This window comes from Podarcis muralis, chromosome 5 (genome assembly GCF_964188315.1).
Source record: "Podarcis muralis chromosome 5, rPodMur119.hap1.1, whole genome shotgun sequence".
In the NCBI taxonomy this organism is placed as follows: domain Eukaryota; kingdom Metazoa; phylum Chordata; class Lepidosauria; order Squamata; family Lacertidae; genus Podarcis; species Podarcis muralis.
The window spans coordinates 94,571,770-94,592,243 of NC_135659.1; the positions used below are offsets into that span (position 1 = coordinate 94,571,770).

A 20,474-nucleotide genomic window follows, 5' to 3' on the forward strand; every position below is an offset into this window, starting at 1 on the left:
CTTTAACCCCCACCCCACCCCATTTTTGTGGTGGTTGGCAAGATGGAGCTCAACATCTTCTTAGCCTGTTATGTAGTTCCTTAGAGCTTTCAAAGTGTTTCCATTTTCCCATATCTTTACGGCAAGCATGTAAGGCTGGTAGTCTTCCAGTATGCAATTTTACCCACATATTTCTGGGGGGGAGTGGGTGGGTCTGGGGCTGAAAACGTGTGTACAGTGGTACCTCGGGTTAAGCACTTAATTCGTTCTGGAGGTCTATTCTTAACCTGAAACTGTTCTTAACCTGAAGCACCACTTTAGCTAATGGGGCCTCCTGCTGCCGCCGCGCTGCCAGAGCACAATTTCTGTTCTCATCCTGAAGCAAAGTTCTTAACCTGAGGTAATATTTCTGGGTTAGCGGAGTATGTAACCTGAAGTGTATGTAACCTGAAGCTTATGTAACCCGAGGTACCACTGTACCTTGTCCAAGTCTACTCACACGGTGAGATCGTGGCTGTGGTGAGATCTGAAACTAAGGCTCACAGCTAATGTTCTTAGTTACTGCACTGCAGCAAAGAGGTGAGCTTTCCGAATGGTCTTACCATTTATATAAAAAATAATAATTTATACAAAAATAATAATTTATATAAATAATGATGTCGTTGCCCTGAGTTAGAAGTTGACTATAACTGTATAGACATTCTGTTTCTACATTCTACTGGACACTTACTCATAAAGTGTCAGGTCAGTTATTTAGCCATGCAAGAATACAAGGAATGAAGGGAGGGACATGATTTGGGTATGGGGGGAGCTGTAGGAGAGCATGAAAAAACAAGGTGTGGTGGAGCAAACCATTTACTCAAGGTCACTTTGGGGCATCTCATGGGGCCTGAACACCCGGCACAAACACCTGTTGGGCGCCTCCTGACTGCCTGTCCTCCTGGCCATGGGCTTATCTGGTGGCACCATACAAGCCAGCCGCCATTTTGAACTTCCACAAATGCCCCATTGGCTACCCAGATCCAGCTGCTGCCAATAAGCCTGTATCAGGGAGGAGACACTGATGTGGAACTGGCTCTACCGTTTCTGAAAACTGTAGCAAGCCATCCCAACTGAACAGCTGAGGGCTGTACTGGCTAGACTGGGGTGGGTCCCATGCCACTGCTGGGCCAGAAATAGCTATGAAATCATTATCCACCTACCACCAAAAGATCAGCGGGAAGAGACAAATGTGTATGGGGAAGACAGGATGATCCAGGGACTCCTTGACACTACACTCTCCTCTGTGCATTTTTCAGGTCTCCCTAAGGGTAATGGAGAGGGTAGCGCTGTGGGTTAAACCACAGAGCCTAGGACTTGCCGATCAGAAGGTCAGCGGTTTGAATCCCCGTGACGGGGTGAGCTCCCGTTGCTTGGTCCCTGCTCCTGCCAACCTAGCAGTTTGAAAGCACATCAAAGTGCAAGTGGATAAATAGGTACCGCTCCGGTGGGAAGGTAAATGGTGTTTCTGTGTGCTGCTCTTGTTCACCAGAAGACGGTTAGTCATGCTGGCCACATGACCCAGTAGCTGTACACCGGCTCCCTCTGCCAATAAAGTGAGATGAGCGCCGCAAGCCCAAAGATGGTCATGACTGGACCTAATGGTCAGGGGTCCCTTTACCTTTAAGGGTAATGGCAGATGGGCATCCTTATTGATTTGCTGCCTTGGCATTCAGGAACGACTGGTTTGCTACTGTGGTAAGGAAACTGGCCTCTTTAAGAAACCATCCTGGCAATTACAAGAGCTTGGTGAGTTTCTCCATAGGAATGGTATACTTCTATTTCCATTGCATGCTATTGCATAATGAGCAGGTTTGATAAAGTCTCTCTTCTCAAGGGTTAAAGGTAAAGGGACCCCTGACTGTTAGGTCCAGTCGTGGATGACTCTGGGGCTGCATCTCGCTTTATTGGCCAGGTCATGTGGCCAGCAGGACTAAGCCGCTTCTGGCGAACCAGAGCAGTGCACGGAAACGCCGTTCACCTGCCCGCCGGAGTGGTACCTATTTATCTACTTGCACTTTGACATGCTTTCGAACTGCTAGGTTGGCAGGAGCAGGGATAGAGCAACGGGAGCTCACCCCGTCGCGGGGATTCGAACTACGACCTTCCGATCGGCAAGCCCTAGGCTCTGTGGTTTAACCCACAGTGCCACCCGCGTCCCTCTCTCAAGGGTTAGATGTGAGCAAAGTGGTGCCACTTTTGAGATTACGGCTCAGGAGTTCCTGAATGATGCGTTTCCGTTCCAGAGCTTCAGACAGGGAGAATTCACAACATCCACCTTGAGATTAATATAGCCCAAATTGAAACGCAGTCTTCTTCTGCTCTCATAATCGCTAAGGTTAGGTTTGAAGAAACACCACTCCAAACCTCCAGGTCACGTTAATATTGATAAACACGTAAGCACTGATACGTTTCTGTTACTAAGTGTTGAAAAACACGTGCTTGTTTTCATTGTATACATTACTGTTAGTATTTTTAAAAGGATAAATTGTTTAAAAGGATATTATTTACAATCCACAATACTGGGGGGAATAAAAATGCCATATGAGGGAAGATTTACATATGTTTTGTAAAAACCTGCGTCTTATTCTCCCATTGCTAGCACGACTCTGAATGTTCTAATATTATTTATGTCATGCTATACATTTAGATATGTTATTCATTTGAAAATTTTTGGGGAGCTCCTCGTGCCCTCCCATCTAGGCACTGATGTGGTCCACATTTTCCTAGCATCTCCAATACTGTAGGATTAGGTTTTGTCAGATAATTCACTGGATCCTTTTCCCTTGCTGTGCTAATATTTTATGTGCAGGAATATTTGTCTTGTTTTAATACTAAAAATATGAGTGAGGATTCAAACTTGTGAATCTCCCAGCTTTGGGCTGAAGTGGTGCAGTCCAGGAGAACAGCATAAAACTCAGATCTTGCGACCAAATTAGATGTGATGCTAAATGTGTGATTATCAATTGCACCTGGCTTTAAGGAGAAAATTTGGTTACCAATGCAATAAATAACTGCTCACACCATTTCTGCAGAAAATTACGTGACTCATCAGTACTCAAAACACTGGTATTTATCTAAGTAATTTGTAAACTCTTTCACTACCCAGTTGGAGATTCTACATTTTCCCCATTCTCTGCTGTCCTCACTGACATTAATATATATTTTCCCTGTGAGACTGATGTCTCATAGGCCCTGGAGTGAATGGGATTCTGAGGAACAGATCACAGAGACAGAGTTAGCAGGAGACTCCAGAGTTTGAATTTTCAAGTTGAGTCTTAGGTTTTAAGGATCTCGCCAGTTTTGCAATGCTTGCAGATGGTGTTCTCTGCAGGTGCCGGCGATATTACATTTTCTCGTTTTGTATCTAACATTTTGCTTACAAAATAGCATAACACGTGAGTGATGCTAACATTTTGCTTACAAAATGTTTGACTAAGAGGACAAATAAAGTCAAAATGTAAATAGCCAATTCAACCCTACCCCCATTTCCTCAGAAGTATACTGTAATGATATGAGAATTACTGTATTTTTCCATGTATAAGATTAGGTTTCCCCCCCTAAAAAACAATGTCCAAAATTTGGGGGTGTCTTATACATGGGGGCCATCTCCCCTCATTTTCCTAAATTGGAGTCCCCCAAAATAGGGGTTGTCTTATACATTGGGGCCATCTCCCCCCATTTTCCTAAATTGGAGTCCCCCAAAATAGGGGTTGTCTTATACATTGGGGCATCTTATAGACAGAAAAATATGGTATTTTTCCCCTCCTGCAATTTGCTCAATATTCAAATTACAGCTACGATTAGTTGTGGGAAGTACACAGGTTTTCCAGTTTCCATTTGGAAAACCCACACATTGAAATCTGGATTTTAGATTTCGAACTTCTTAGGGAACCCCACACTCACACAGGCACACAGACTCTCTTTCTACCCCCCGTTTATCCACCCCCTCAGCTCCATAACACTTGAGTGATGCTGCTCAGCATAGGATGTTCCCAACAATTTGGGGCATTTCAGAAAAGCTGCTCCCAGCGTATAACATCACACTTTACAAGCAAGGAAACAAAGCGATAGCACTGGCGAAAGATTTCTCCTCCTACTATTGCATTAGAAAGGCTAGCTTGAGCACAGAGAGAAATAAGTAGGGGGTAATTATGCTTGTGGGACGCGGGTGGCGCTGTGGGTAAAAGCCTCAGCGCCTAGGGCTTGCCGATTGAAAGGTCGGCGGTTCGAATCCCCGCGGCGGGGAGCGCTCCAGTTGTTCGGTCCCAGCGCCTGCCAACCTAGCAGTTCGAAAGCACGTCAAAGTGCAAGTAGATAAATAGGGACCACTTACTAGCGGGAAGGTAAACGGCGTTCCGTGTGCGGCTCTGGCTCGCCAGAGCAGCAATGACATGCTGGCCACGTGACCTGGAAGTGTCTCCGGACAGCGCTGGCCCCTGGCCTCTTGAGTGAGATGGGTGCACAACCCTAGAGTCTGTCAAGACTGGCCCGTACGGGCAGGGGTACCTTTACCTTTTTAATTATGCTTGTATAGCCGGTTTAATGAATGGTAAGATTCTGGTGTTTTAGTCGAGTGTCTCTGCCTTTCCTTCAATAATTGCACAGTTTCAGGAGGCTGTACGGAGTGGTCGCATCATCTCAACCATCAGGAATAATTGGAGCACAAAGTTTCTCTTTAAAGCTTTTGCTATGAAGTGTTTGGATTAAATAAGACCCTCCCAGTACGAAACATCAACTCGGACATTTTTTCCTCTTGAAGAATTTCCCTTCTCCACCCATCCTGCAAAAGCACCCCTTCCTTCTTGTCGTCCCCCACATCCCCCATGTTACTGCGAGGCATCGCTGCCCAAGTAGGAAGACTCACGTAAGTAGCTCTTTCTTGATCTCCTTGGAAAGGAATTTGAGTTTGAAGTTGGTTAAGGTGATTTCCCCAGGATACTTCCTCTCTTCAAAGTTTTCTTCGGGTACTTCTTGGTCATCTACTTCGGAAGAGGCGAAGGAACGTACGGCAGCCTCTGACTGCAAGAAACCAGCAAAGGAATGTTGGTGGGACTGGAGGAAAACAGAGCTGTGCACAAAACACTTTTGCTACCAGTCTGTAAAAAGTGCAGAGGATTCTCTAATACAGGGGTCAGCAAACTTACCGCACCTCGGGTTGGTGTCTCCAGCACTGATCGCGCAGTGCATACGCGTGCACACACACTATTTCCGGCACACTTCCGGGTCGGAGGAGCACCGGAAATAGCTTGTGTGCATGTGCATGGGCCTCCTCTGACTCAGATGTGCACTGGAAATAACGCTTGTGCATGCACAAATAATGCTTGTGCATGCGCAAATAACGCTTGTGCATGCGCACAAGCAGCGCCGGTAAGAGTGGGAGGCAGCAGCGGGCAGCGGGGGTCGCCGCGGGCCGGATAAATGAGTTCCTCTGGCCTTATCTGACCCGCAGGCCTTAGTTTGGGGACCCCTGCTCTAATAGGTGCCCATCATCAGATTCCTAGGTGGTCTCTGAGACCATGGCTAAAGGCGACAGCTTTCTAGTCAGAATCCCTTCAGAGCAAACAGTGGTTCTCTTCTACATTCACAATGAAAGCTGGACAAGAGATTCCAGCCAGGGGTTTTACAACTTCCCAGAATCATTCCGGCCTGGGAAGTCAGATAGTACTGGACTGCCAACCCAGTGCCACTTTTAAGTAGAAAGACAAGGGGTGGACAGATCGGTTAATTTCACTTGTGTGGCGAGGCTCCGGGTCCCACAGTTTCTTTAGATAATAAACACACGGACATGAATGTTTAGGTCAGGCATAGGCAAACTCCGGCTCTCCAGATGTTTTGAGACTACAATTCCCATCATCCCTGACCACTGGTCCTGTTAGCTAGGGATGATGGGAATTGTAGTTCCAAAACATCTGGAGGGCCGGAGTTTGCCTATGCCTGGTTTAGGTTAATGGGATAAAATAGGCCACAACTTTATTGGTTACAGATGTGAGCGGTTTGGCTTAGGCATTGGGTGAAACTGGACTATATCCTGACCTGCCCGTCTGCAGGGAGTCTCATAAGGGTAAACCACCAGTAGGGGTAGCACTGTGATATACATCAATTAAGAGCAGCCCCAGGGGCCCTGATGGGCTAGGGCAGGGGTCTGCAACCCGTGGCTCCGGAGCCACATGTGGCTCTTTTACACCTTTGCCGTGGCTCTGGGGCGGATACTAGCGAGGTGAGGAGGCGCATTGTGCGCCCCGACACTCCCCACTGTGGCGGGCGCTGTACTGGCTGTGACGTCGCATGGGGGCGGTGCGTGCGTTAGTCACGCACCGTCCCGACATCACCTTCCCGCCCACCCGCTACATTGTAAGGGGCATGTATGGTGGTCACTACATTGTAAGGGGGATGTACGCTGGTCACAGCATTGAAAGGGGGCATGTACGCTGGTCACTGTTTTGAAGGGGAGTGAAGAACACACACACACAAAAGGCAACTTGTTAATTTAACGTTTATTTCTATGAGGAGGACTAATTCTGAGGGGTCAAACAAAGAAATAATAAAAAAGTGACAAAAAAGTTATTTTTATAATGACGAGGATGACATTGGGCCCTCATTATTAATTATTATTTACATCAGGCACTGATTATGATTTATGGTACACTGGGGCCCTGATTAATTTTCTATGTCGCAATGGTTTTGCGGCTCCCAGGTTTTTTTTCCTTCAGAAACGGGTCCAAGTGGCTCTTTTTGCCTTAAAGGTTGCAGACCCCTGGGCTAGTGGCATGGCCCTGGCCCACACCCAGGCTTCGGACAGGATCCACACCCCCAGATCCCTTTAACGAGATACCCTTAGACGTGTGGATCCAGAAGTGGCCTCCACAGTCACTTACGGACACATTGTTAAAAATGTGTTTATGGAAGACAATTCTACTCGGCTACGAGTGATCGCCAAAGAAGAAGAACCGCCACTCAAGCCCCAAAGGTTTGCCGCCAGCACCCTCACACCTGCACCCAACCTCTAATGCCCTTAACAATATCGACCAGCGAAATACCATTTCTCATATCGGAAAAGTGAATGCCATCATTGCGAAACAAGGCCTCCTGGGCCACGCCCCCCCAGCCAGCCGGGTTGGCCGGCCAGGGGGCGTAATGCAGCCAGGAGTCCCTATGAGGTGGGCGGCATTCCTCCACCCACAGCCCGGTTACTGGGAGGTCCCAGATGCCGTTCCGCAACACTGCCCCCCCCAGAAGGGGAGAGGACTTCTCTCAGTTTTTTGTATTCCCATTCTTAAATCCAGTTCTCCCCATTCCGGCTGCAGTGTGCAGATTTTTTTTGTTTAAAGCCCTCATGAAAATTCAGCAGCATGTTAATGAGAATTTCTCTCGATAAACACATTTTTGCATGCAGTTTTCACCAATAGATTCATTTCTGCACTCAACACTTTAGCAATAATATAAGCATTTATTATTATTTTTTTGAAACATTGATTGTCTCACAAAATGTGGCAAAGTGCAAATTCTGAAGGGTAGCTGTGTTTCAGTTGACGTACTGTTTCGCCTCTGAATGTGAACTGGATCAAATTTCTTTCCTGCTCCCACCCTCCCATTGTAAAGTCTGTGTCCTTGCTGACTTCCTCAGTGGAGAGTTTACGGCACTTTATGAAAGCCTGTGCTTGAGATGTGAAACTACTTTTGCCAGTAGGTGGCAGTAAACAGGGCCTTTTTTGGGCCTTGCTGTGTCATTAAGCCCAAGAAGAAGACTTCATCAGTGTGGGCAACTTGGTGCATGGGAAAAGACCGAGTCATTCTTTACACTAGACCATTGGTCTGCAGCCAACCACTCAGTCTCCACCTTGTTGTCCTATAGCAGGCATCCCCAAACCTGGCCCTCCAGATGTTTTGGGACTACAACTCCCATCATCCCTAGCTAACAGGACCAGTGGTCAGGGATGATGGGAATTGTAGTCCCAAAAACATCCAGAGGGCTGAGTTTGGGGATGCCTGTTCTATAGCAATCCTTTTGTCTGGCCCAAGTGCTTGTCAAACAAAATTAAAATAATAGAGTAAGATGCTGAAGAGATAACATTTTCTTCCAAAGTGCTGAAAAAGTGGGTGTCTTCATCAAAGGCTTAGGTCATTAATCACCATCGGAGGAGGAGAGCTATTTCAGCTCGGTCGAACGGAACCTCCAACAAGCCAATGGTCAAGGATGATGGGAGTTGCAACCCAACAGAATCTGGTAGGTGCAACGTTGTCTACCGTTGGCCAGCGTGCCAGATTTATCCCTCTGAGAGGCTGGAGGAATGCTGGTCCTCTCCTTTCCAGGGTGTGCTAACTCCCACGTGGTGAAGCTGTGCCCAGGGCCGCCTTACCCATTAGGGTTAGTGGCGCCCTGCGCCACGGTGCCCGCCCATCAGGGGCGCCCAGCAGCAGGAGTCCAGGACTGACCAGGAACAGGTGCGAGGGCATGTTGGGTGGCGGCAGCTCTTCCTATGGCCAGCTGTTCTCTCTCGCTTCCTGCCTGGGAGAGGAGGCGGTGGTGGTGTGCAAAGATATGTGGCGCCTTTCTCCCTCCTGCCCGCCCCGTGGCAGTAGCAGGACTGCTGAGGAGGCCCGTGCAGCAAGCGTGCATCGAGCTGCCCAGCGCAGGGGGTGGGGAGGACAGGGAGGGGGAGGGGCGCCAATAACGTCGCCCCCCCGCCCCTTCCGTCAAGGAAAAAGGTGGAGGAAGCAGTGGCGTAGCGTGGGGGGTGCAGGGGGGGCCGGCTGCACCGGGCGCAACATCTGGGGGGGCGCGCGCTCGCACTCGCAGCTCTCTGCCCCTACCAGGTTAGGGGGCGCAAATTACTTGCCTTGCCCCGGGTGCTGACAACCCACGCTACACCACTGGGAGGAGGGATTCGTTCAGATTTGGGGCGGTGCGAGGGGAAAGCTGAGCGGGGGCGCACTACCATTAGGACTCAGTTCGGAGGTAAGGATGGACTTGAGAGCGTGCTCTCCATGCAGTTAGTGGTTAAAAACAAGCAAACACCAACAAAAAGTCCTTTAAAGACGGGGGCAGGTTTTAAGGTCCCATTAGATTCAGCAGGGCTTACTCTCAGGTAAGTGGTTAGGGCTGCAGCCTTTGTGACCTAAGTTTTGGGTCCTTTTTAGGTTCAGGATGTCACTGCTTTACACCCACATCCACCCCACCCCCCACAATATTTGAAAACGTCCGCTTTGTACTTAAACACAGATTGGCCGGGACCTTCATTCTCTGTGTCTTTATCAATTTATTTAAAGAACAACAAACTGGTGATTGCTTCAACTTTTTGATATGTGGTGATTTGAATCATGAGGATGAATTAGAAGAACTGCTGAGTCTTGAATGAGTCTTGCTTTGGAATTGAGGACTTCATTAGATTTTCTTCAGCCATTTCATTTTACAGTGGTGCCTCGCAAGACGAAATTAATTCGTTCTGCGAGTTTTTTCGTCTTGCGAATTTTTCGTCTTGCGAAGCACGGTTTCCCTGGGTATTAACAGTTTTAAGAAAAAGGAAACAAACTTGCAAGACGTTTCCGTCTTGCGAAGCAAGCCCATAGGGAAATTCGTCTTGCGAAGCAACTCAAAAAACGAAAAACTCTTTCATCTTGCGAGTTTTTCGTCTTGCGAGGCATTCGTCTTGCGAGGTACCACTGTATTTTGTTCTAAGGGCTTGTTTAGAGAAAATGTGTAAGCGTGGTGTCAGCTCCCTAAAAAAAAGGTCAACAATTTTGGGGTCCCCCCCTTAAAAAAGCTCGACAACTCTGGGAAATGGGGGGCACTGGAGGGACTTAAGATGGTGCTGGCTGTGCCCTTGCCCCTGCGATTACTTACCTCTTCTGGCTCCTCTTCCCGCTGTCGATTTGGTTTGGTGTAGTCGATGGGGCCATCCCATTCATCTTGGCGGGACGTGTGGCTGGACTGGGGTGAGGTCATGGTGCTGCTTGTGGCACTGGTGCTGTTTTGGCGTTGGGATATATCTGGGGATTTGATGCTGGGGCTACTGCTGCAGCTGCTGCTGCTGGGGAAGGCGCTGTCCCGTTTCCGGTGCTTGTTCATGCTTAAATCCAGAGTCCCGTTTTCATCCACTTCAATGTCCATTGACTGAAATGAAGGAAACAACAGCCTTGACTTGGCTTTCGCAATCACCTTCAGTACCCTGTTCAGGGCCGTCTTACCCATAGATGCTAGTGGTGTGGGGTGCCAGGGTGCCAAATTCTGAAGGGTGCCAGCAGTGGCATAGCGTGGGGGGTGCAGGGGGGCCGGCCGCACCGGGCGCAACATCTGGGGTTAGGGCAAATCCACAGGTTAGGGGGCGTAAATCCACGGGTTAGGGGGCGCAAATCCACGGGTTAGGGGGCGCAAATTACTTGCCTTGCCCCAGGTGCTGACAACCCACGCTACGCCACTGGGTGCCAGGGAAGAGGTGGAGGCTGGACACGGTGCCTCTCGGCATCAGCTCGCCGCCCTCGCCCGCCTCCACCATGCCACACCGAAGCATCACCATGCCTGGAGCCTCCGTCTGCCGTGGCCACCGTGGCACGAAGCGGCCAGCTGAGCCAGGAGGCACTGCGTCCAGCCTCTGCCTCTTCCCCACCAGAGGAGCCGCCCTCCAGCTGCTGCCTGCCTCCTCCAGCCCCACTGGCAGTTCCGTCCTCCCTAAAAAACTCTGGGAAACGGGGTGTAGGGTGTGTCACCAGACAGAGCTTTGCACCACAGTGCCGGATATGCTTAAGACGGCCCTGACCCTGTTGTCCCGACACCATAATGCGGTGTGCCTCATCTGTCTGGCTATGCCACAATGGACTGCTTGGGTTCCAATTTGTGGATGGCGACTGCATCAGATGCAGATTTGGTCCCTTTTGACTGCTATGGCTACTTCAGTGAAACCCCCACAATTGCTTGCAGGAGAGTTCATGGCTGGAAGCGACCTCATAACTCAACAGGGGCTGAGCGGAAGAACCACTTGTATGGATAGGTTCCTCCTGGTGGGGCATATACCTGAGACAGCCATGATTTGCACACTCACAATACTTCCTTTGTAAATGCAAATCACAAAAGATAATTGCATAAGCCCAACATGGCGATGCCAGCTCAAAGGATGCTTCCATGTGAATTTGGCACAAGGGTGTGTTAGTCCAGGAAATATTTTTCTAGTGGAAATTTGAACAGGTTGACTCCTGAATTAGTTTTCTACAAGCATACGTTTTATTTTGTATTGGCATGATGCTGACAAAGCAAGTCTTATCTACCTATAATTTCTTGGTCCAAAGGGCATAACTGATTTTGGCATTTAAAGTTGAGCAAGCCATAGAAATATTTTGATCCCTCCAACTTCCTGCTGCAAACTTCAATGTCCTTTATAAAGGTCGCAGCAGCATACAAATGAAAGTTGACTGAAAGCTTTTTGAGCCATATGGATCTGGAAGCACCTGCAAGCTGAAACTTAAATGGGATGTGCAATTGGCACAGGTTCTGACATATGAAGTGTTGCCTTGGCCTCACCCAGTCCAGCAGTTACTCGGGTCTTGCTAAAGACCAAGAAGAAGAAGAGTTTGGATTTGATATCCCGCTTTATCACTACCCAAAGGAGTCTCAAAGTGGCTAACATTCTCCTTTCCCTTCCTCCCCCAGAACAAACACTCTGTGAGGTGAGTGGGGCTGAGAGACTTCAGAGAAGTGTGACTAGCCCAAGGTCACCCAGCAGCTGCATGTGGAGGAGGGGAGATGCGAACCCGGTTCCCCAGATTACGAGTCTACCGCTCTTAAATCAAATGGAATCCATTCCAGAAGTCTATTCAACTTCCAAAACATTCGGAACCCAAAGCACGGCTTCTGATTGGCTGCAGGAAGCTCCTGCAGCCATTCGGAAGCCGCAGAACACCCGTCGGATATTCAGCTTCCAACATTTGAAAAACAGAACACTCACTTCCGGGTTTTGATTGTTCAGGAGCCAATTTGTTCGGGAGCCAAGGCGTTTGGGATCCAAGGTACGAGTGTATTTCAAAATGCTGATTTCGACCCATAAAGGTCTTCCTCTGTACAAACCTCACATGTACCAAAATTACCACTTGAGACTAAACTTCAAGTGCCCCTCATCCCCTGGAAGTTAGTTAGGTGGTTATATGAGACAGGGCCATAGCTGGTCATGGCTACCCAGCTATTGGAAACAATCCAAAATCATTCTTCACCTGGAAATCTCTGCTTTAACACCCCTCCCTTCAATTACTCATATCTCTGGTGTGGACGCGGGTGGCGCTGTGGTCTAAACCACTGAGCCTAGGGCTTGTCGATTGGAAGGTTGGCGGTTCGAATCCCCGTGACAGGGTGAGCTCCTGTTGCTTGGTCCCTGCTCCTGCCAACCTAGCAGTTCGAAAGCACGTTAAAGTGCAAGTAGATAAACAGGTACCGCTCCGGCGGGAAGGTAAACGGCGTTTCCGTGCACTGCTCTGGTTTGCCAGAAGTGGCTTAGTCATGCTGGCCACATGACCCAGAAAAACTGTGTGTGGACAAACGTCGGCTCCCTCGGCCAGCAAAGTGAGATGAGCGCCACAACCCCAGAGTCGTTTGCGACTGGACTTAACTGTCAGGGGTCCTTTACCTTTACCTTTTTACCTGGTTTAGAAGCCCATTTCACACTCACCTTGCTGGGGAGATCTTGCTGCTTAGTGCTGAGGTTCTCAGGCATTTCCCAGCAGCGAGTGGAGAGGTTCAAAATGGCAGTGGCAGCCATATGCGCAGCTTCCGCATCGTGGGAATAGTCGAAGCCTGTGGATGAAGACGAAGTGCTCTTCACGTAACTGCTGGAGGGACTGTGGCCGGGGGAAGAGGCCTTTGGAAAAGGTTTGGCTGCAAAAAGGGAGTAACACAGGGGGGGTGATGTATGAAGGTTGGCAAAGGACCAGGTGCAAAAAATAAAATAAAAAATCAATCCTGTGCAGTAGGCTTCCGGAGCCAGATGCCTCATTTCCAGGGCCGTCTTTACCCGAGGGTGCAAGGGGTGTGGGGCACCCGGGCGCCGAATTCTGGGGTATGGGTGTGTGCCATGCGCCTGCCGCCGGGGGTAGCAAATGCGAAAACTGAAAAGGCAACCCTTGGGTGGCAAGGCAAGAGAATGCAATGTTGCTGCCGCGGGGTCTCGACAAGACAAACCCCGCCGAGTTCCCGACACCCTTAGAAGTTTGGTCTCCCCCTCGAAGGGGAAACTTGGGAGGTCTCTGCCTTTCGCTGGCAGGGCTGGAGCAGGAAGGCGCTTCCCTCGGGCCCAGTGGCGGAGAACAGCAACCTCCTGGTCACCGGCAATCGGGGATGGGGGATGATGACCCTGGGTGGATCTTTGCACCCCAGCTGCTCATATACTAAAGACGGCCCTACGCATTTCAGATTTCAGTTGGGGTGTGGGTGGGGAAAGGATTTGGCAAGTTTCAGCAGCACAATCTTGAATACACTCTGTGCAGAATTGAAAATTAGAGCAAGGAATTTCAGGAGCAATAACTCCAGCCGTGTTACCAATACAGAACTTGCAAAAATACAGTGGTACTCGGGTTAAGAACTTAATTCATTCTGGAGGTCCGTTCTTAACCTGAAACTGTTCTTAACCTGAAGCACCACTTTAGCTAATGGGGCCTCCTGCTGCAGCCGGTGCACGATTTCTGTTCTCATCCTGAAGCAAAGTTCTTAACCCGAGGTACTATTTCTGGGTTAGCGGAGTCTGTAACCTGAAGCATCTGTAACCTGAAGAGAGTGTAACCCTAGGTACCCCTGTATATTAATATATATATTTAAAGCAAACAAAAGGAATTGTCGCTTTGGAATAAATATGTAGCACACAGGTGTGGAAAAAGTGGCTGTGGGATGTTTTCTCTCCCTTCGTGATAATAGAACTCATGGTCATTGAATGAAATCAATTAGCAGTAGATTTAGGACAGGAAAAATAATGTGCTTCTTTGCACCACGCGTAATTAGTTGATAGAATTTGCTGCCACCAGATGTACTGATGACCGCTGGCTTCGCTTAAGAGGAGATTAGATAAATTCACAGAGGATGTTTTCTCCCTTCCCCCAAACAGTGTTAGCCACAAGGGCTATCAGAAACCCGGCTTAGGCTACTGAATGTTGCAGGGCTGGGCTATTCACATCCTGCTTCAGGACTTCCCCAATGCACCTAAATTGGTCACTAGAAATGTGACTAGTTAGACCTTTCGATCTGGTCCAGGAAAGGCTCTTCATCTTTTCTTATCCAGTGACACTGCTGTATAAAATGATGTGAAAAGAAACTGGGTTGTCGGGCAGAGCGAGAAATATATGAGCAGGTCCTCTTAAGGGTGAAAGGTTTAGCCACTAACTGAGTGCGCCATCAAGTTCCCAGAACACTGCAATCTTCTCCATTAAAACTGTATTGCTGGATGCCTCTGAGGAATTCAAAGGGGTGGGAAAGAGGAAAGCTTCGCCTCTCTGTCCTTTTTCTTTCCCTCGCCCACGGAACGCATTTAGCAGGATGAAAATGGGCACACTTCACACTAGTTTTTGCCTTGTGGGAACAAAATGCTCCCCTGGCCCTCCGAAAAGCACAGAGCTTTCCCTCTCCCACAACAGAACAATTGCAAAAGGATTCACACGAGTCTCTCTCTCTCTCTCTACATATAACCAGCATCTTAACACAAACAGATCCCAGGAGGAAGGCTGTGCAGAGAGAGCAATGGATTGCATCCAACCAAATCCTGCTCAGAGTAGACTCATTTAAGTTGGTCATTCATTTTACTGGGCCCATTCCAAGAAGGTTCAGAAAAGGGCACCCCAAATCATCAAGGGGGTGGGTCAACTACCCTGTAAGGAAAGGCTGCAGTATTTGGGGGCTTTTTAGCTTAGCGAGAAGGTGAGTAGGAGCTGATTTGATAGGAGTTTATAAAATTACGCAAGGCATGGAAAAAGTGGCTAGATCATTCTCTCTCTCCCCCAGTTGTAACACTAGAATTCGTGGGCAGCCAAGGAAGCTGAATGCTGGAAAATTCAGGATAGGTGCAGGACAGTATTTCTTCACAAATTGCATTGTTAAATTACTGCATTGGCCTGAATATAAGCCGCGCTCCCCCCCCCCCCACTCCAAATTCCGAAAGTGGAAAGTTAAATTTGTGACCTTACAAAAATTGGCTTCTACGATATTGCTGCTGAAAAAGAAATACGGTAAAATGGAATTCTGTGGAATTTTAATGGAGCAGCTTATTTGCAGGTATTGTCTTTCTGTCCCCGCCTCCCCATGAATTTTAAAGGTGCGGCTTATTTGTGGGTGCGGCTTATATTCAGGCCAATACGGTATGAGAACTCACACCCAAAGAAGACAGTGATGGCTACCAACCTGGATGGCTTTAAATGAGGATTAGCTAAATTCTTGGAGGATAAGGCTGTGATGGCTATGCCCTGTAGAGGCGATATGTGTCTGAATACCACTTGCTGGAAGCTGCAACAGCAGCGGTTCTCAACCTGTGGGTTGCCAGATGTTGTTGGACTACAACTCCCATCATCCATGAGCTCTGGCCTTGCTAGCTAAGGGTGAGGGGAGTTGCAGTCCAACAACATCTGGTGAACCACAGGTTGAGAAAGGCTGTGCAGGAGGTTAGGGCTGCCATATGCCTGCCAGATTTTGCCGGACGTTACTGAGATTTCAAAGGCTGAATTGACGTCCTGGGGGAATTTCCAAAAGGCGGTGTTTTGTCCTGGATCTTAGGCAAGTCAACCAACTTCTTTTGGCATTTTTGTAAAAAAAGAAAAAAGAAAAAGAAAAAAGCTCAACAGTTTGGGGATCAACAATCTTTGGATATTCCTAAAAAAAAAACCTCAGCAACTTTCGAGGTGTCCTGGTTTCTACTTTTTGAAATATGGCAACCCTATAGGAGGGGACAGCGCTCTTTTGTTTGGGTTCAGCTTTTGGGCTCCCCCTGAGAATAGGGTGTTGGCCTAATCCGGCACGTACTTCTTGTGTTCTTAGAACTTTTTTGGATATAACCCTATGTACTTGATTTTCAAAGGCTACTATCATAGAATCATAGAATCATAGAGTTGGAATAGACCACAAGGGCCATCGAGTCCACCAGGATCGAGTCACCAGGATCAGGGATGAAGTCTGTACTTACAAACATCTGTTTGAAACCCAGTGGTTGGCTACACGTTGATGTGGAATAGAGAAACTGGGCAGGGAAGGGTTAAAGAGCCCCGCACCCACCAACTCTACACTGAGGTGCTTTTTCAAGGCAAAAAAGGACCGTCGGGTTACATTACACATGTTTGCAGGTAACAGTTAATTTGTCCCTTGTAGATAACTAAAGCACAGATTTGCACAATGAAATGGATTGGCAGAAGGTTCAGGATAGACAAGAGGCTGAACTCCTGCAAAAAAAGTAATCAGTTTATGAAATCCATTGCCACAGGATTTGGTGACAGCTGATAGCTTAGCTGTGTTTTAGGAATTAGACTACAGTGGTACCTCGGGTTAAGTACTTAATTCGTTCCGGAGGTCTGTACTTAACCTGAAACTGTTCTTAACCTGAAGCACCACTTTAGTTAATGGGGCCTCCTGCTGCCGCCGCGCTACCGGAGCATGATTTCTGTTCTCATCCTGAAGCAAAGTTCTTAACCTGAAGCACTATTTCTGGGTTAGCGGAGTCTGTAACCTGAAGCGTATGTAACCTGAAGTGTATGTAACACAAGGTACCACTGTAATGTATGGACTGCGGGTCTATCGGTGACTACTAGCCACAACAGCAAAATGGAACCCCCTGGTTCCCTGGGGTAAACCATGGAGACTCGTAGTTGCTCTGCGAAAACAGCAAGCTGGACCAGTTCGACTTTGGGTCAGATCCAGCACAGGGCAAGACTTATGCACCACCAACAAGAAACAACAAAACACCCTCCAGGACATTCCAAAGCATTGTCCGTGACCAGCCCCAACTTACATTTAAAGGCTTTAGGTGAGGTTTCGCTAGTCTGAATCTTTGGGGCAAGCATGCGTTTGCCAAAAACCTGAGCATCAAAACTTGCATAATCGAAGGTGACCTTGGAGTACTTCTCCAGCTCCTTGGCCAAGTTGGCCCTTGGCGTGGCAGGAACCATATTGGGCCTGTAGCTCCCGTACTGAGGCACCTCCAGTTGCTTCACAAAGCACATCGGCCTGAGGAGGACGAGAAAAGAAGAGACTGAGACTCGCGCAGAACGTTTCCATTCCGGGTGTAATTTCGCGGGGAGGCTTTTGAAAAACAAAAGATGAGTTATCGGTGTCGTTCGTGAGAAGGAAAGCAGCGGGTACTTTGAACACAGAGAGCGTAGAATATGACATCTATTGTGGGGAAACCACGTGGTGAGATTTAGAGATGGAAGAAATACTATAAACAGGGGTGCGGGTGTTTTTTGCAAGAGGATTATAATAGATTTTTTAAAAAAATGATTGTAACTACCATGTCTAGTCAAACGCAAGGATTTCTCCTTGCACAACAGGAATTCATTCTTCCCCAGACCTGAGTACAACATGCCACCCCCAAATTTGTCCCAGAGGGTTGGAGGATCCCATAGAACAAATTTAAGGGGTGCATTGTGTGGTAAAGAAAGGAAGGAATATTCTGTTGTGCAAGAAGAAATCTGATGGGAGAGACTTTGCGCTATGCTGGATTCCACCCACAGTGTAGTAGTTTGTTCCAAATTTATAAGCCCATGATGGAAGAGATTTGATGTGTGTGTGAGTGTGTGATATAACCATTTCTAGTCTGGCTGGCACAATCTGTAGTCAGCTGGTGAAGGGGTAGCACGAGCAAGCATTTTTATTTAATAGTGGTAAGTGCCTCTTAAATTTTATTAATATTTTTTTCCCATTCTTTATAATCACACTTTCATCCTGGGACATCGAATAACTTACAAAAAACCCCCACACCATTCAGTCGAAAATCTAATAACATGCATCAAACCCATCCTCCTATTAGTTTTGCATAATAATAATAATAATAATAATAATAATAATAATAATAATAATTTATTTATATCCTGCCCTCCCCAGCCGAAGCCGGGCTGAGAGCGGCTAACAACAGTAAAATGATACAACATTCTAAAATAATTTCATTAGTAAAATTAATTCAAATCAGATTAATGGCAACTGTTAATATAACAGTATATACGGTACTTTTGTCCCTACTCATTAATCCTATTTCCCCCCCTTCCTCCCTCCCCTTTAACCCCTCCCTCAAAAAATTGTTCTCTCTTCAAATCTTTAACCATGTGCACAGATTATTCATTCTAATTTGGATGCTTGGGTTGGCTTCCCCCGTGCTATACAATTCCTATAACTTGTCCATTTATTCAAAATCTTTTGACATTTGCTTTCCCATGTATCTTCCATCATTACCCGTTCAAATATATCACGATTGTATATATTCAAAAACATAGCCATTCCACGGAGCAAGCATGCTAAACTCTCTGATCGTTAAATCGGAGACAAGTTCTGCTCCCGAAAGCTACACAGTCGTAAGAAACAAAAGGGCTTGGGGATGTGTTAACAATATAACAGAAATTGAAATATTGGATTGTGGCTTTCTGCCTCCATCCTCATAATGTCAATATGATAGCTGTAATTCTCTGTCAGTTTGCAATGCAGTGTAATCAGTACGGACGCAGTTTGGCTGCACTGTGAAAAACCCTTTGGCCTGTAGTCTCAGCACTAATTGATGCCATTCGTTGTCCTCCCATGCCCTGCCTAGAAACATCAATTACATTTTTTTTTAACTGTTTGCAGAGACATTTGACAGTAAGAAAAGCATCAGCAGGAACAAGATATGCTGGCACTCGCATAAGTGGTGACTTGCTGTTCTTTCAGAGATATTATATTATTGGTGGCGGTTGGGGGGAGGGAGGGAAGAAGAGCAGGTGGCTTAGGATCTCCTTGTCCATTTACCTGAGTATCCGATCAGAATTTGAGCTGCTCTTTGACGGGTCACCAGTTGGGGGCTGCTGCTTCTCGTGAGATTTGGCTAGTTTTTCAGCAGCGGCGATGGGGCACCCGGATAAGCTGTAGGAAGGAAGGAAAGAAGGAAGGAACAGAAAAATGGCATGAGAGAGGAAGGGAGGAAAGTAATTTGTGTGTGTGTGTGTGTGTGTGTGTGTGTGTGTGTGTGTTACATTTTTTTTTTATGTTTAAATTTATTTTTTATTTTTACCAACAACCAAAACACAAACAGTGAAACCCCCCCAGGCGGCTGATATATTGGGCATAATCAATAATAACATATTCAAATCAACCATATGTACAATTTTATATACGTTAACACTCCTCCATCCACAAAGTTTATTTAACTTTTAACGTTTTAATTGCCCCAAATTGTTCAAACCTACCCAAATAATTCAATATCTTAGGGAGGAAAGTAATAATAGAAATACTGCACTCTACAGCAAAGCCTTCAACATTTCTCTGATGAAAATAGGGACGTCCTATTTAATAAAAATTATAATTATACTCCGCCCATCTGACTGGGTTGCCCCAGCCACTATGGGCGGCTTCCAACATATATAAAAACATAATAAAACATTAAACATTAAACAACTTCCCTACACAGGGTGGCTTTCAGATGTCTTCTAAAGGTTGTACAGTCGTACCTCGGAAGTCAAACGCCTTGCGAGTCAAAGGTTTTGGCTGCCAAATGCCGCAAACCTGGAAGTGAGCGTTTCGGGTTCCGAGCGTTCATTGGAACCTGGACATCTGATGCGGGTTCTGCAGCTTCCAATTGGCTGCAGGAACTTCCTGCAGCCAATCAGAAGCCGTGCCTTGGTTTCTGAATGTTTTGGAAGTCGAATGGACTTCTGGAACAGATTCTATTTGACTTCCAAGGTATGACTGTATAGTTACTTATCTCCTTTGCATGGGGGTTGCATAACTGCATATCTTCCAATATTTCTCCGATGAAAAATAGCGGTGCCCTAACATGCCCTCCACCATTTCTCTGATGAAAATAGGGACGTCCTAAGGAAAAGTGGGAAATTCCAGGCTGAAATCAGAAACCAGGACAGCTTCTGTAAATCCGAGACTGTCGCTGGAAAATAGGGACACTTGGAGGGTCTGCTACGGCAGACTTCCGCAACCTGGTACCGTCCCAATGTTAGACTGCAGTTCTCACCATCCCTGCCCATTAGGCATGCTGGGCTGGGCTGATGGGTGTTGTAGTCCAAAAAGATCTGGAGGGCACCAAGTTGGGGAAGGCTGCTCTAGAGTGTTCAAAGTGTTTTACATGCATTGCCGTGCTGTAATCCATGCAAGAACTGGGTATAATGGGTCAATAAGTATTATTCTGGGATGCAAGCGGCGCTGTGGGTTAAACCACAGAGCCTAGGACTTGCTGATCAGAAGGTCGGCAGTTCGAATCCCCGCGACGGGGTGAGCTCCCGTTGCTCAGTCCCTACTCCTGCCAACCTAGCAG

The 20,474-nt window shown here is 47.3% G+C and overlaps 1 protein-coding gene across 6 annotated transcripts in view; it reads right to left on the reverse strand.

Moving 5' to 3' along the window:
• Positions 1 to 20,474, reverse strand: part of MYT1 (myelin transcription factor 1) — a 168,829-nt gene that overhangs the window by 40,211 nt on the left and 108,144 nt on the right. For 5 of the 6 annotated variants that reach the window (XM_077929381.1, XM_077929379.1, XM_077929380.1 and 2 more), the window contains exons 10-14: positions 18,959 to 19,072; positions 16,977 to 17,191; positions 12,672 to 12,877; positions 9,863 to 10,132; positions 4,886 to 5,040 (exon numbers count right to left, since the gene is read on the reverse strand). In XM_077929381.1, the coding sequence (XP_077785507.1) occupies positions 4,886 to 5,040; positions 9,863 to 10,132; positions 12,672 to 12,877; positions 16,977 to 17,191; positions 18,959 to 19,072 (960 nt within the window). The remainder of the gene's footprint in view (positions 1 to 4,885; positions 5,041 to 9,862; positions 10,133 to 12,671; positions 12,878 to 16,976; positions 17,192 to 18,958; positions 19,073 to 20,474) is intronic. The other variant, XM_028735455.2, reaches the window with a different exon arrangement.